Source organism: Ruditapes philippinarum, unplaced genomic scaffold (genome assembly GCF_026571515.1).
Source record: "Ruditapes philippinarum isolate M1 unplaced genomic scaffold, ASM2657151v2 ctg738_1_1_1_1, whole genome shotgun sequence".
Lineage (NCBI taxonomy): Eukaryota > Metazoa > Mollusca > Bivalvia > Venerida > Veneridae > Ruditapes > Ruditapes philippinarum.
Genome location: NW_026863645.1, coordinates 38,272 through 51,246, shown reverse-complemented (window position 1 = coordinate 51,246; position 12,975 = coordinate 38,272). Strand labels below are relative to the sequence as shown.

The 12,975-nt window shown below is 30.8% G+C and overlaps 1 protein-coding gene across 1 annotated transcript; it reads right to left on the bottom strand.

Annotated features, from left to right (window-relative positions):
- Nucleotides 1-8,633: 8,633 nt before the first annotated feature.
- LOC132722786 (uncharacterized) lies at nucleotides 8,634-10,340 on the bottom strand. Its single transcript, XM_060707348.1, has 2 exons — nucleotides 10,249-10,340; nucleotides 8,634-9,940 (listed from the first exon to the last, which is right to left on the bottom strand). The coding sequence occupies exon 2, from the start codon at nucleotides 9,937-9,939 to the stop codon at nucleotides 8,929-8,931; it is 1,011 nt and encodes a 336-aa protein (XP_060563331.1). The 5' UTR covers nucleotide 9,940; nucleotides 10,249-10,340; the 3' UTR covers nucleotides 8,634-8,928.
- Between the last annotated feature and the right edge of the window lie 2,635 nt (nucleotides 10,341-12,975).

The following is a 12,975-nucleotide window of genomic DNA, read 5'->3' as shown; positions in this document are numbered from 1 at the left end:
CCCTTACAATTACCTTTTACACTTTGAGTGTGCATATTGTCACTTTAAAAAGTTCAAGGAGTGTTTTAAAGGAATGAGAAGAATGGGTGTTAAGAGGTAGAACCTTTAAGAGCATCTATATTTTTCTTGAATAATGTTAGCTTGTGGTAGTTCTGAAAATGATACTTTGTAATTTATTTTTACTTCACTTTCTTATTCTTATTTCATTTAAGATAGATATATATGGTACCGTCGCTGTCAAAAGAGTTTTTTCATCAAATACATGGTAAATGTTCTTTAATTATCCTGTTTGCATACGTAATATATGAATTATATGTCTCACATTCCAGCTACTTTAATGTTTTGTCAGAGAATAGATATAATCTTATAATAATTATGATCTTCTTTAAGAATACAGGATAACAACAAGAATCAATGTTAAGAAAACCAATTAAACTCGAGATATTGATTACTTTGTCTGACAATATTAGGGAAAACAGTGAATTTTTCCATCTGTTTAATTAATTAACACAATTGACACTTCCCCGGTAGCATTTTGTTACCACTTTGTTTACCACAGTTTTTAGACGTATTATAACTGCATTATAATAAAAGTCAATGATACTTGGAAGATTGTGACGTTTAATTTAAATTTCTTGAAAACGAATTTGCTTTCTAGTTTCTAAAGTTTAAAAAAGATGGATAGATAGAATTTATCAGAAGTTTTATGACAATGCAAAGTAACAGCTCTTACATTGATGCATTTTTGCCAATGCAAAACAACGTGTTTTACACAGGATTTAATACACGAAATTAAGGTATCAGTAACCTAATCTCATTTTATGACATTAGACAGTTGTACAAGTCTATTACTTGTATATAGAAATACGAAAACATTGTTTCGTCCATATTACGAAAATTGTAAATAAAACAGTTTGAAATAAAACAAACAATTTAAAATTGGTACCAAAATAATATGTTTATGCATATAAAAGTTTTTATTGATATGTACGTGTATTTTCATTGAGGACTTAAATCTTGTCTTTCCGCAGTAAATCAAACGTCTTATACAAAATCACATTAGACTCGGCATTGCTTAGAAGCAGCCGGATAATACAAAAAATCCTGTAATAGTGCAAACATGTTATAAATCAAACCAGTTAATATAGTATTTTTATTGAAATTTTATCTCATTAATTAGCTTAAAGCTTAACATGTGTTTAATACCCATAAAACGTGCTTTTTGATATTATAATGAATCCGTGAATGTATATATAGCAATTTCTTCGACCCCATATTTACCATACATACTGCAGAAGTTTTACGTGCCAAGCAGTAATATTGACATAAGTACTTTGTAATTAGATTTTTAGCATGCTCAAGATTAATCACTGTCAGTCACCGCTATCATTGCTACTTCGCCTTATTTTTTTTTAAATGATGATGAGACATACACCTTTGATCGAAAATACTGATATCGGATACAAAGATGATGTAATTTGACATTTTTGTAATCGAAAGTATTTTACGCTGGTAATTTTGTATTATTATGTCAGCTCTAAACACTCGTTGAAACAACTTTATATTAGATAATGGTGCAAAAATACAGGTAACATAAAATTTAACTGACGTATTATCTCCCTTAATATCATAGAACCGCTGTCTTGCATATTCTTTATCATCTAAATATTACGTTAAAGTAAAAATTGTAAGTTAAATTGTAAGTAAAATTAAAGTTTTCGAAGAACAGATGGGTTGACATAATAAATTTATATATATATTTTTTCTCTTTTGAGAACAGCAATGGCATACACATAAAGTGGAATTCATCTTTAATATCTCATGTTTTATAATATAAACAATATCTTTAGTTTCTTGGTAAATTATTATGAGTAAACCTCCCTATTTGTATCCTGTATGACAGTTTTTTTTTACAATCATAAACGCTCATTGTATAAACAGATCTTATAACTATGTTTTCATTCGAGCTAATTTTGGAAAAATTATTTTAATACCATAGCGATTTTTACATTTTTATACAACAGATATCTTCCCAACTCTCAATATACAACAACATTACTAGAATTTAACCTGACATGTAATATTCGTTTGCAAAACTTCAAATGCATTCGTTCTAATTCTTGAGACTTTGTAAAACCCCATATATCAGAAGCATAACCTAAAACTGAACCAACAAAAGCACTAAACAAAAGTAAAAATACAAGTAAATGCCTTTAACTTGCGTTTTATTACACTAAATATCATAGAAACCGTTGGATCGTATGAGAAAAAAAGGTAAATATGCTTTACCATTTAAATCATATGATGAATTAAATTGTTATTTATAAACGAAAAAACAAGTTTTTGAAGACAAAATAGTCAACACTTCTATACCTTTCTGTATCTTTTTAAATATACCCTTATACTGTACGAAAAGGACAAACAGGTTTTTGAAAGATCCATCTGTATTGAACTTCTAAAGCGAGTTTAACATTAAGAATGAAATGTGACGTAGTTATTTTATTTATTTGCTATCTATATAAAATGTTACAGTTAATGTTTTTAGTGTTTGCTTTTGGAGAAAACTTTATACTTGGTGCCGGAATAAACCATATTGCCGATACCTACGGCGCCGTTGCCAGTTCGCTGCTGCTGATTAATCGGGGACGTCTTTGCCATGCTGCTCTGACATGTTTTGTTCGTAGGTGGTAAAGAAGTTAAACACTTTTTCAAAGGCCTGTTCTTTTTTAACAGAAAGGCTCATGGTAGGGCAACACTCCAGAGTAAGTCACGATAGGTCAATCATTTATCCGTAGTACTGAAGATGACTGGAAGAAGTAGCAGTCAACACAAAATAGAAGATGTTCATAACTGAAAGACCTTTTTTTAAAAAAAAAAAGTCTGTATATAGTCTAGTATTGAAAATTAAGATTTACTGACATTTCTTTAGATAAAGGAAATTTATTATCAATTGAATACATTTGAGTAGTGCATAAAAAGAAAAATATATTGTTTGCGTGTCCAGATTTTGTGTTTTTCTTTTTTGGACAACTATATGCTGACACATTGGTTTGAATATGTTGTGAAATACGTAGAAATTGTAGCCCGGTACTGTTTTTTTAAAAACGTACAGCTTAACTACAAACGCTTTAACAGACATATGCAGTAAAACTGTTTATTCAAAAATGATCAAGAATTGGTATACATACCTTTTTATGAACTATTTTGTCATCAATACGAACCACTGCTTAAAATTATAAAAGTTTTTTTTCTATATTACCTTGACAATAACGCTAACCTTTTCTTTACGTCTCTTCTCTATGCCTTTTGGAACGATTAAGACACATTGAACAATTTCCTTACAAGCACATAACACGGTCGCTTGTTTTTGAAAGAGATTACAGAACTAAAAGTCCTTAACATTGAAACTTCTTTATGCTGAAAAAACCTGTTCTGAATCACTTGTGAAATAATTTTCTTTCTTCAAGATATAACTGTTCAACCGCTGTCAATTGTTACAGACATGTTGAAATATAATTGTTGTTTAATGTTGTAAAAGTTTGCTTAAACGCATACAAATCAGAGCATTTTGTACCAAGACAATTGTTTCTTTCTATGTCACTTTCTTACGGGTTATTCAAGGATGAATTTGAGTCAAGGTATTTTAGGGCTTGCTTTGTATACTTTGCACATAAAGAAAAATGAACATCAGTTGCTAATTTTTTCAGTAGTTTATTTTTGAATAAACATATCGATTTTTTTTAAATAGACATTGTTTAATGATAATAAATTTAACAACAATGAAATAGATATACTTAAAGTATAAATTTTTGAAAGGACTATTAAACAATGAACCCACTAACAGTAAAGAGCTTCAGTTTTTAACAACACGGCTTATTTGCACGTTTTATAAACGTATTTGCTGACGCAAGTACAATGTTTATATAAATTTCAAAAAAATAAATGTAATTTATATTAAACTCTTCTCAGTTCAGCAAAATGTTACGTAGGATTTAAAAAAATGCTGCTCCAATGATTTGAAATGAGTTATTATCGCAATAAATAACAAAAACAGAAAATAGCAGAAAGGGGTGAAGTTAATTTGCAGAGCTACATACTGATACATGGCGATCGGAGCGACAATTTTCAGACCTAAAACGTTCGAGTCACTTTGAGGGACAAGATAAAAGAAAATGTGTCCAACGCCAATTGTTTACGTATATTCAAGCACACTAATGGTTCTGTTTTATCTTTGATTCGCAATCCAAATATATGTTACGGTGTCTTACTATTTCATTGTCAACCTTTGTTTTAGATAACGTATCCAACTTTGAAATGGGTATTTAAAATTGTATGTTACTGAGTGTTTTCTCTTTAGCTATCAACTGCCTTTAATCATACTTTAACCAATTGGTTTGATTCTGATTAAACAACAAAAACGGGTAATTTGTAACAGATGGTGATCACTTATCTATCCGCAAGTACATCCTAAACCCATGGGAAAACAGGTTAATTGCAAATTTCTTTAGATCTAACAATCTGTATATGCCTCGACATTTTTCTGAGCAAGGTAAAAAAATGTTTTAAAATTTCAGAAAAGTATGCTTATCATCTTTTGGTGAACGATTATGGAATGTTATTTTGTTACATTTCATCAGTATAAACGTAATATAACTTATCACATATCCATGACGCTGTTGATTGGTGTCACGGCTGTGCATATATTTTGATGTGACCTTACTTGCGTTATACAAACATAGTGTAGAATCGTGTTAAATGGTAGCGTTTAATTATATAGAATAGGAAAATAGAAACCTTAAACGGCAAAATCTAGAACTTTTAAAATTTAATAAATTGATATGTAGTGCAGGTATTTTCTTCTTATTAAACAAATTAAATATTTTTTTATTTTTCATTATTTTTTTTTTATTTTTTATTTTATTTTTTTTTTATCAATTTTTGTAATTTAATAAACAAAATAAACTTAATTAACAAATTGTAACACTTTGAAGAAACAGAATGCTCTCTGCATAAACGTATTTGATGACGCAAGTGTTATGTTTTTATTAACCTCAAAGACAAATCAATGCTAACGATATCAAAACATTCCTCAGTTCATTGAGATAGTTATGCAGGGTTAACATAAATCCTGGGTTGCTTCCTTAATTCCAAATGAATGATTCACATGAACAATAAATAGAACAAACGACAGACAATGGTGAAGTTAATTGGCAACGGTACACAGTGCGACATCGATAGAGAGAGAGAAACATACGATAAAAAGTTCTAACCTTTTCAATAAACAATGCAATCTCTAAGTTTAATACGACTTGAAAATAGAATTAATATTACAAATGTTATGATACGTGCTGCGTTTATCGAATATGATATGTTCAATTTGAATTGCTTATATACAATCGTATTTATACGTTATATCATTGCAAAACAGCCTTCAATATTAGAATAAGCAGATTACAGATGCAATATTTCTTCAGGCAACAGATGTTTCCTTTCTTTAAGTTATGCAATAAGCCTGCTTGAAATAGATGGAACATATGGCGAACCATAACAGTAAACACGACAAAACGATATAGAAGGTAATTTTTAATATAACATGTTATGACAATTAGCGTAAAACACATAATCAAGATGACTGTTGCTATGCTAATACGGCTTCTTAAAGTCTTAACTATAATATGTTATTATATGTTCTTCATCAGAAAGAAATAAAGATAAGAAAATCGGATACTTCACATGTTATCTGACATGCGACATGCAATCAACTTATATAATGAGATTAAAAAACGCATACTAAGCGCATATTGAGTTTCTTATGTTCATTATCAGTGTGAAATATAATCATACTTACGATGTTCAAGGCCAAATGATAGGCACTTTTAGCTTTAACTTAAGATGACGCACTGCATATTACTAACAGAAGAACATATAAAACCTTGCAAGAATCTTAATTTTCATTTTTCATATCTCGAAGATGCTTCAATGTCATAGGTGAAGGGATCTTTGTTTTGTTATTTTGTTAACACAAATAATCGTCTTCAGTTGAGTCATGGAAAGTCCTTTTAACTTTTAAAGAAAAACGGAATTAGTTGTTTTTATAAACCGTTGCTATGAGAGTATTAAACCTTAGAAAGGTGATCCGTCGAAGGCAAAAATAACGCAAATTTTATGTTTAAGTTCTACAGATTCGATTTAGCTCGGGATGTCACGAAAAATTCATAAAAATTAAATTTTTCTGACATCCTCTTTACCAAATTACACTGCCGAACCACAGACCAGCCATTTTAACTGAGCTTAGTGAGCGTCTTGGTGAAAAAGGCCAGAACCTTTTTCCAATGTTTTTCATTTGTTTCATTATGAATCGTGTAAACAATTTTAATAGTTTTATTTTCTTAGTACATTTTATGACTTAAAAACTGTTTCCATTAAGAAATGTGTTTTGTTTTAATAAAATAAGCGCCTGTTTTAAAGTCCCTTTTGCAGCATTATTATAAAGATATATGTAACAGTTTTGCTTTACAATTTGTACTAAATTTAACAGTTTGAAATAAGTTCAGCAAAGTCGTTTGATTTTGAAAGGTATCACCAAACCAGTATCTTGAAAGTAGGAAAACTAAGAAAGACAATTTTTGTTACCAAAGTGGTTTGTTGCAAAATTGTGTTTCACCATTAGTAACTATTAAAAATTACACATTTGTACCAGTTGTTATATCATGTTACTTGACTCAAACGAAGCATAAAATCCTTACCGTATTGTCCTTTATGTTTAGATGTCCTTAAAAATTGTGATTAAAGGTCCGAAGGAGTTAAAAACATATCTTTTAACTAATGTATTCAAAATAACATTTACAAAATATAACAAAATCACTGCCGTTTAATTGCAAAGAAACAATTTTTCAAGTGTTTCCAAAAATTAAATTTCAAGACCAAGCCTAAAGTGGACATTGAAGCCATCCGAGCGTATATGTACATACTTGTTTATTTTGTAATACTGTTAGGCACAAGGTATACAAAAGACAATATTTTAAAAGCAAATTTAATTGCTTACTTGTCGCAAAGTACAGATATATTTGTTGGTGGGAACTGGCAAGTACAGTTTTTACTACCTGATATCTAAGTGTACGTTTGTGCGCACTCTTTAATAGCAATACGCCGCCATTTATCTTACCTAAACCAAACCAATTACTTAGATACCTACAAGCTTATATGTAAGAAAATGATTCTTATCAAATATTGATTACTTCTTATAGGTAGAATTTAGGCTCATGGAAAAAGAAATTAATTGCAGTTACTTCTTATCTTCCTATCTATCTGTCTCTCTCACTCAATCTTGTCATTGTTACCTAGTTCTCGTAAGTAAAAGGCATACAATTGAGCACTTTTAACTAGTGTTGATCAAATGGGTGTTTTGGGAACACGGTTATTTTTTGCAGGGTGATTTAGGTTTCAAATTTGAATAACTTGTCCTTAATTGTCATGCTAGTAGACTTTGGATTCTATTATATACTACCTGACGAAAGATAAGTGGTTCTACTGTACCCTAAGGAAATTCTGGAAACAAAGAGATCCCTCGGAAGCATAAATCACGACAAAATTTCATTAAAATTGTAGACTTGATTTGACTGAGTCTGTAGGGATAATGTATCAGTACAACTACCCTCATGCCCCCTATCACCCGCTTGAATGCATTGAAAGACCAATGAGGTCTTACTTCACTGGCTTACTCCACTGGTAAAGCTGGAATGTATCTGTTAGACATTTATAGTGTCGGTTCGACTTAAAATTCGGTTACATATTTTAGTGTTTCATACTGAATACTTTTTGAATTATTCTTAACTTTAATGATATATCATTTATTATTCGCTATAAATTACATGTTTCCATTAGACAATTATGTTTTTTTATCTACAGGCATGATTTTCTGCTGCAGATTTATGAACTTAATATCTATTTTAATCAATGGAAGTAACAACTACACAAATGCATACATTTGTAATAGAGAATACTAACTTGTTAATATATGTCCGTTTATGATCGTTTATGACTCTCGTAAATAATTTAAATTTTCGGATTAATGACTAAGAATGTATAGAAAGATGACACAGCCAAATATTGAGGGCCATTATTTACCATGTGTAAATGTGTAACTAAGCATTGGAATCTTTAAGGAAATTGCTAGTTTATTTTGTGTCACGTTTAGTGATTTATTGTAACTATGAAATAATTAGATTTATGTTGTCTTCCATTTTAATATCTTCATATATAAATCATTCGATATTTACGATATAAACGTTCGTTATATTAAAGTTATATTGAAAAAGCGAAAGCTTATTTCAGGCTACCTCAGCATGGACTGAATAAGAATTTAAATTTACATGTAATTTGATTATAATTAATTGGTTTAGATACAATTCAAATTGTATTGAATGAACGTATCCTTTGGTTAATCATTTTGACATCGAAATCTCGTAAATTCATTTTGTCAAAATTCTTAAATCGTTTCGATGTTCTTGAAAGTAAATAATATATCAAATTATTGGCGCGTTCAGACGTATTTTTGCTATTTCGTGCCAAGGAAACAGAACAGTTTTATTGAAAAACATAAAACATGTGAAGACATGTTCTTTCTTTTTATTTGCCATGTTGAGACAACCGCAGTTAGGGCATAGGGACTAGGCATAGGGACTAAAATAGAGTTTATTCCTTGATAGGCCCTTTCGGATAACATAGACATAATATCTTCTGTGTCCAACAACGATATTCTATTCAAACAATTATCTCAAAAGAAATATGTAGACATATCCATCTACATGTATTTTTATATTATATCAATTTGAATACTTCCTTTTTTGTAAATGTTCCTAAATTACGATTGTTCTATAAATTACTAGACAAACATGTCGTAAAAGTTAAATCAGTACAAAATTTTTCTCACTGCTCTTTCTCTTTTGGTTCAATATCTGGTAAAACACGATATTCGAAGTATTTCTTCTGATACTTTATCACATCTAAAACCCAAGGACCGTACCTTTCTACTTTATGTTCTGGACCCTCTCCTGTAGCTTTAGACATAAAGTTGATTCCTATATCTCCATCATAACTTGGTGTAAAAAAGAATGGGACCGCGTACCGATCTTGTTTTATATCAATTACTCTGTGTCGTGTGGCCTTGAACCGGCCTCCCATCATACGGGAGAACGTATCTCCAATATTCATAACGAGGCTCCCTGGTCTTGGGTCTACTTCTACCCATGCACCAGACTGGTCTTGAACTTCCAGACCTCCGTAATTAAAACGAGTAAGTAAAGTTAAGAAATTTGTATCAGTATGCGCCGGTGTTATCACAATTTTCCCGTCCTCTGTATATGCAGATTTTGGAGGTTCCCCGTTCCAAGGTGGGTAGTGCATGAGACGGAATGTCGTACAAGGTCTGTCTGCAAATATTTCATCAAATGAACTTTCTTCTATTCCAAGACCAAGTGCTGCAAGACGAAGTATTTCAAGGGCAGTGTTGTGTAGTATCTCGTATGTCGATTGTAGAAATGATTTGAATGGGAACGTGCCGTCTTCCTCTGGCCAAGGGGATTTTTCATAGAACCAATTATTACTCGCCACAGTTGTGTCGTTTTCTTTAATATCCCTGGCAAATTCAAATCCCTCTTTTCGACTAGGCTCACCCTCTGTCACTGGAAAATATCCTCTGTAAATGTTTTTGTTTTCGGGGTTCCAGAAATTTCTCATTACTGTCTTTTTATACTCTATAGGTTTGTCAAAGAACCACTTGCAAGCATTAAATAGTCCATCGTAATCAAGTTTATCAACATTATCAATGAATAAGAACCCACTGTTTTCCAAGCCGTGCACAACTAGCTTAGCCATTTCGCCCCGATCTGTGTATGACTTTGACATATCAATTATCGGAAGATCTAATGAGGTCGACATTCTAAAATAATTAAAATAAGATGGAGGTTAATTGAAAATATTGATGCGGTATGTGTTTAAACGTATTATACAATTTACCTTAACTAATTCACACGATGTAGCGGAAAAAACAACTGGCATTTTAATATAAAATTGAGACTTTTATTAAATCTAAAAAAAAACATGATTTGCCTATTTCGTTTGTATAGAATAATGTGAATATATGTCTGGATGCATCATAAAAAACAATTTCTATTGATCTAAATATGATAAATTAATGTGTATACTTTCAGTGAAAAAAAACACCTCTATTTAAATTGTATATCTTACCTTTAACTATAGGTATATCGTCTGAATATATAAATGAATGATTTATGTAATGGTTACGTCCGTGAGATATACATGTACAAGTTAAAGTTTAATCACACTGTGATAAAATCATGATAAAGCACGCTTGATGATACGCTTAAAGTATCCTTTGCTGAATGTAACTTTATATACAGTCAAAACTACGATAAAGGCCACCTCCGAATAAAGATCACCATGAGAATGAAGGTCACTTTGCCACTGGTCAATGATTATACAAAAAAGGTAGCCGAAAAAGAAAACACTCGTCTTTAGAGGATATGTTCAGTCTTTACCCTGTGTGTCCCTTGTTTTCAGGTTTGTCTGTACATATAGAAATTTTCACTTACGAAAATGCATTTAAGATTTGTTGTCTTCATTGTAGCATTGGAAATAGACAGAACAAATACAATTTAAAATGTTTCGTTTCAAACAAATATTTCACCAATTTATGCACCTTCATTGTAACCCTATTCTCCCCCTTTTAGAGGGGATTGCAAGGCAATTTAAGCCGAGTTTAAACTCAGAGCGATCATTGTTCAAAATAATCAGGGATAAAGACTAGACCCCATGATTTGAAAATTAGAGAAGATTTGTTTACCTGATACCCCCACCCTCAGAAATTCTGATTTTTTCAAAAAAAAAAGTATCTACTTTACTACGGAGGCGAGAGCGTTGTTGAAACTTTGTTCATATTACAACAGAGAATCTTTTATTGATTTCCGGCCTGTCAAATCATACGTTATTTCAAGTTGATACCGTATTGGTCCTTTCATTTGGCATAATTACATTTGCTCATTTGAGTCTTGGGGTTGATGATTACCAGATTTCGAGAAAAATCGTAAAATCTCACCACACCATTAACGAACTGTCGACAATGTTATAAACAAGCTCCTAATGAGGGCGAATTATATGTTTGTAGGAAAACTAGTTTATGAACGTAATTGGTGAATCCTTTGGAACTCAGTAAACTTGCTGTCACTTTAAACCAAAATTTCACCCTCAAGATAGTTCATGATAGAGATATACTAGATAATATGATTAAATTATATAATTACTAGTTGTATAAGTCAATAAATGTGTCGTACAAATAATTATTTCATGTAGATATTCAGTATAGTTTGGCCATTATGTACTATTTAGTGATTTAGTGCCTTTCTTATTTTATTCTTAAGTGTCTTTCTTATTTCATTCTTAGGCGTTTTTCATATTTTATTATGAAATGTCAAACGGCCAGATTGTTAAGTCGGTGAGCCGCGTAATGATATTCCGAAGGTCACCCATTCAAGTTATGGTCAGGCGGCACAATTTCCTATCTTAAAATAGATTCTTTAAACCGTACCTAGGATGTCACATATTGCAAATGGTAATAATATTATTATAATTACAGAAGAACATGAATAATAAATAATACATGTTGAAGTGAAATGAGATGTAGCTTCGTAAATTATACGTCATTTGCGCCGGTCAAAAAGATTTAAATAATTATGCCGTATTTAGATTGGAATTATTCATATGGTTACTTGTTTAAAAAAATACAGATTCGTATGTTGTTTAATTTTTCTGACTATAAATGTATATTATACAACAAGTGAATGATCAAATATAACATAAATAAGTGCCAATTTTCTAGCGCATCATGAGTAAATATATATTAGAATGTGTGCCTTGTAAAGATTATATGGCTCAATGTACAAAATATATGTGTCTTGGAAGTTATTTGGAAACTAGTTGATGTAAATAGTGTTTATCATATGAAAGGGAAATAATTTTTGTAGCGGTTAATCTTAATCCAAAAATAAGGAATGATTGGTAGTACTCATTTGGTTAAGTAAAGAGTTAGGCAGAGATAAATTCACTTTAATACCGCTACCGCTACTTCCGAGCTACTGCATGTTTCCAAATTCACATCCACGGAAAAGTGCCTTATTCTGCATGTGTTTAACAACAGATTTTGTTTTAAATATATGAACATTGGTGCTTTTATAGTATCAAATTATCCGTATGACTTACTTAAATACCACTTTAAGTTATTATGATATAAACTAGTAAAGTTAGTCACATTACAAAATGAACGTTTTAAACATATACATGTATCGTATTGCTAGATGTAGAATGTTTGTTCGAGGGTTAAATTGGTAACTAAAGGGCATATCAGTTATTATCAGTTGGTATATTTGTAAATAAAAATAGGTATGATTTTAATTGAAGGGGCAAATACAAAGGTGTTATTTTATTTTGTAAAATAAAATACGTCCCTTTGTACTGAAATTTTATCGCATTATTTGCTGATAATCAAACCAAATTAACTAAGTAGGAAGATTATTAGGTTTAAGAACATCGGTACCGTGGTATATTTCCTGGTATCGACACCAAAAGAGTAATTATCATGCTACATAACGCGTACCAGCAACACATCTACGTTTGAATCCAAATGTAAGTCAGAGCTATTGCTCTTGTCCATTTTGTTATATCTTGGAGGAAAAAAGACATGTTACATTACATATTACAAAAATTAAACACATCCTACATTTGTGCCGTCAAACAATGTTTGATAAATATGTCGGTAATTTAGATTGATTTTTGTTTAATTTATAGCACATAAGTTTCCCTTTTACATAACAAATGGTTGAATTTATGTCATGTAAAGTTTAAAAATCTGTCCTTCAAGTTAAATATTAGCATGTGGTTATATTTATAAAACAATTCCAC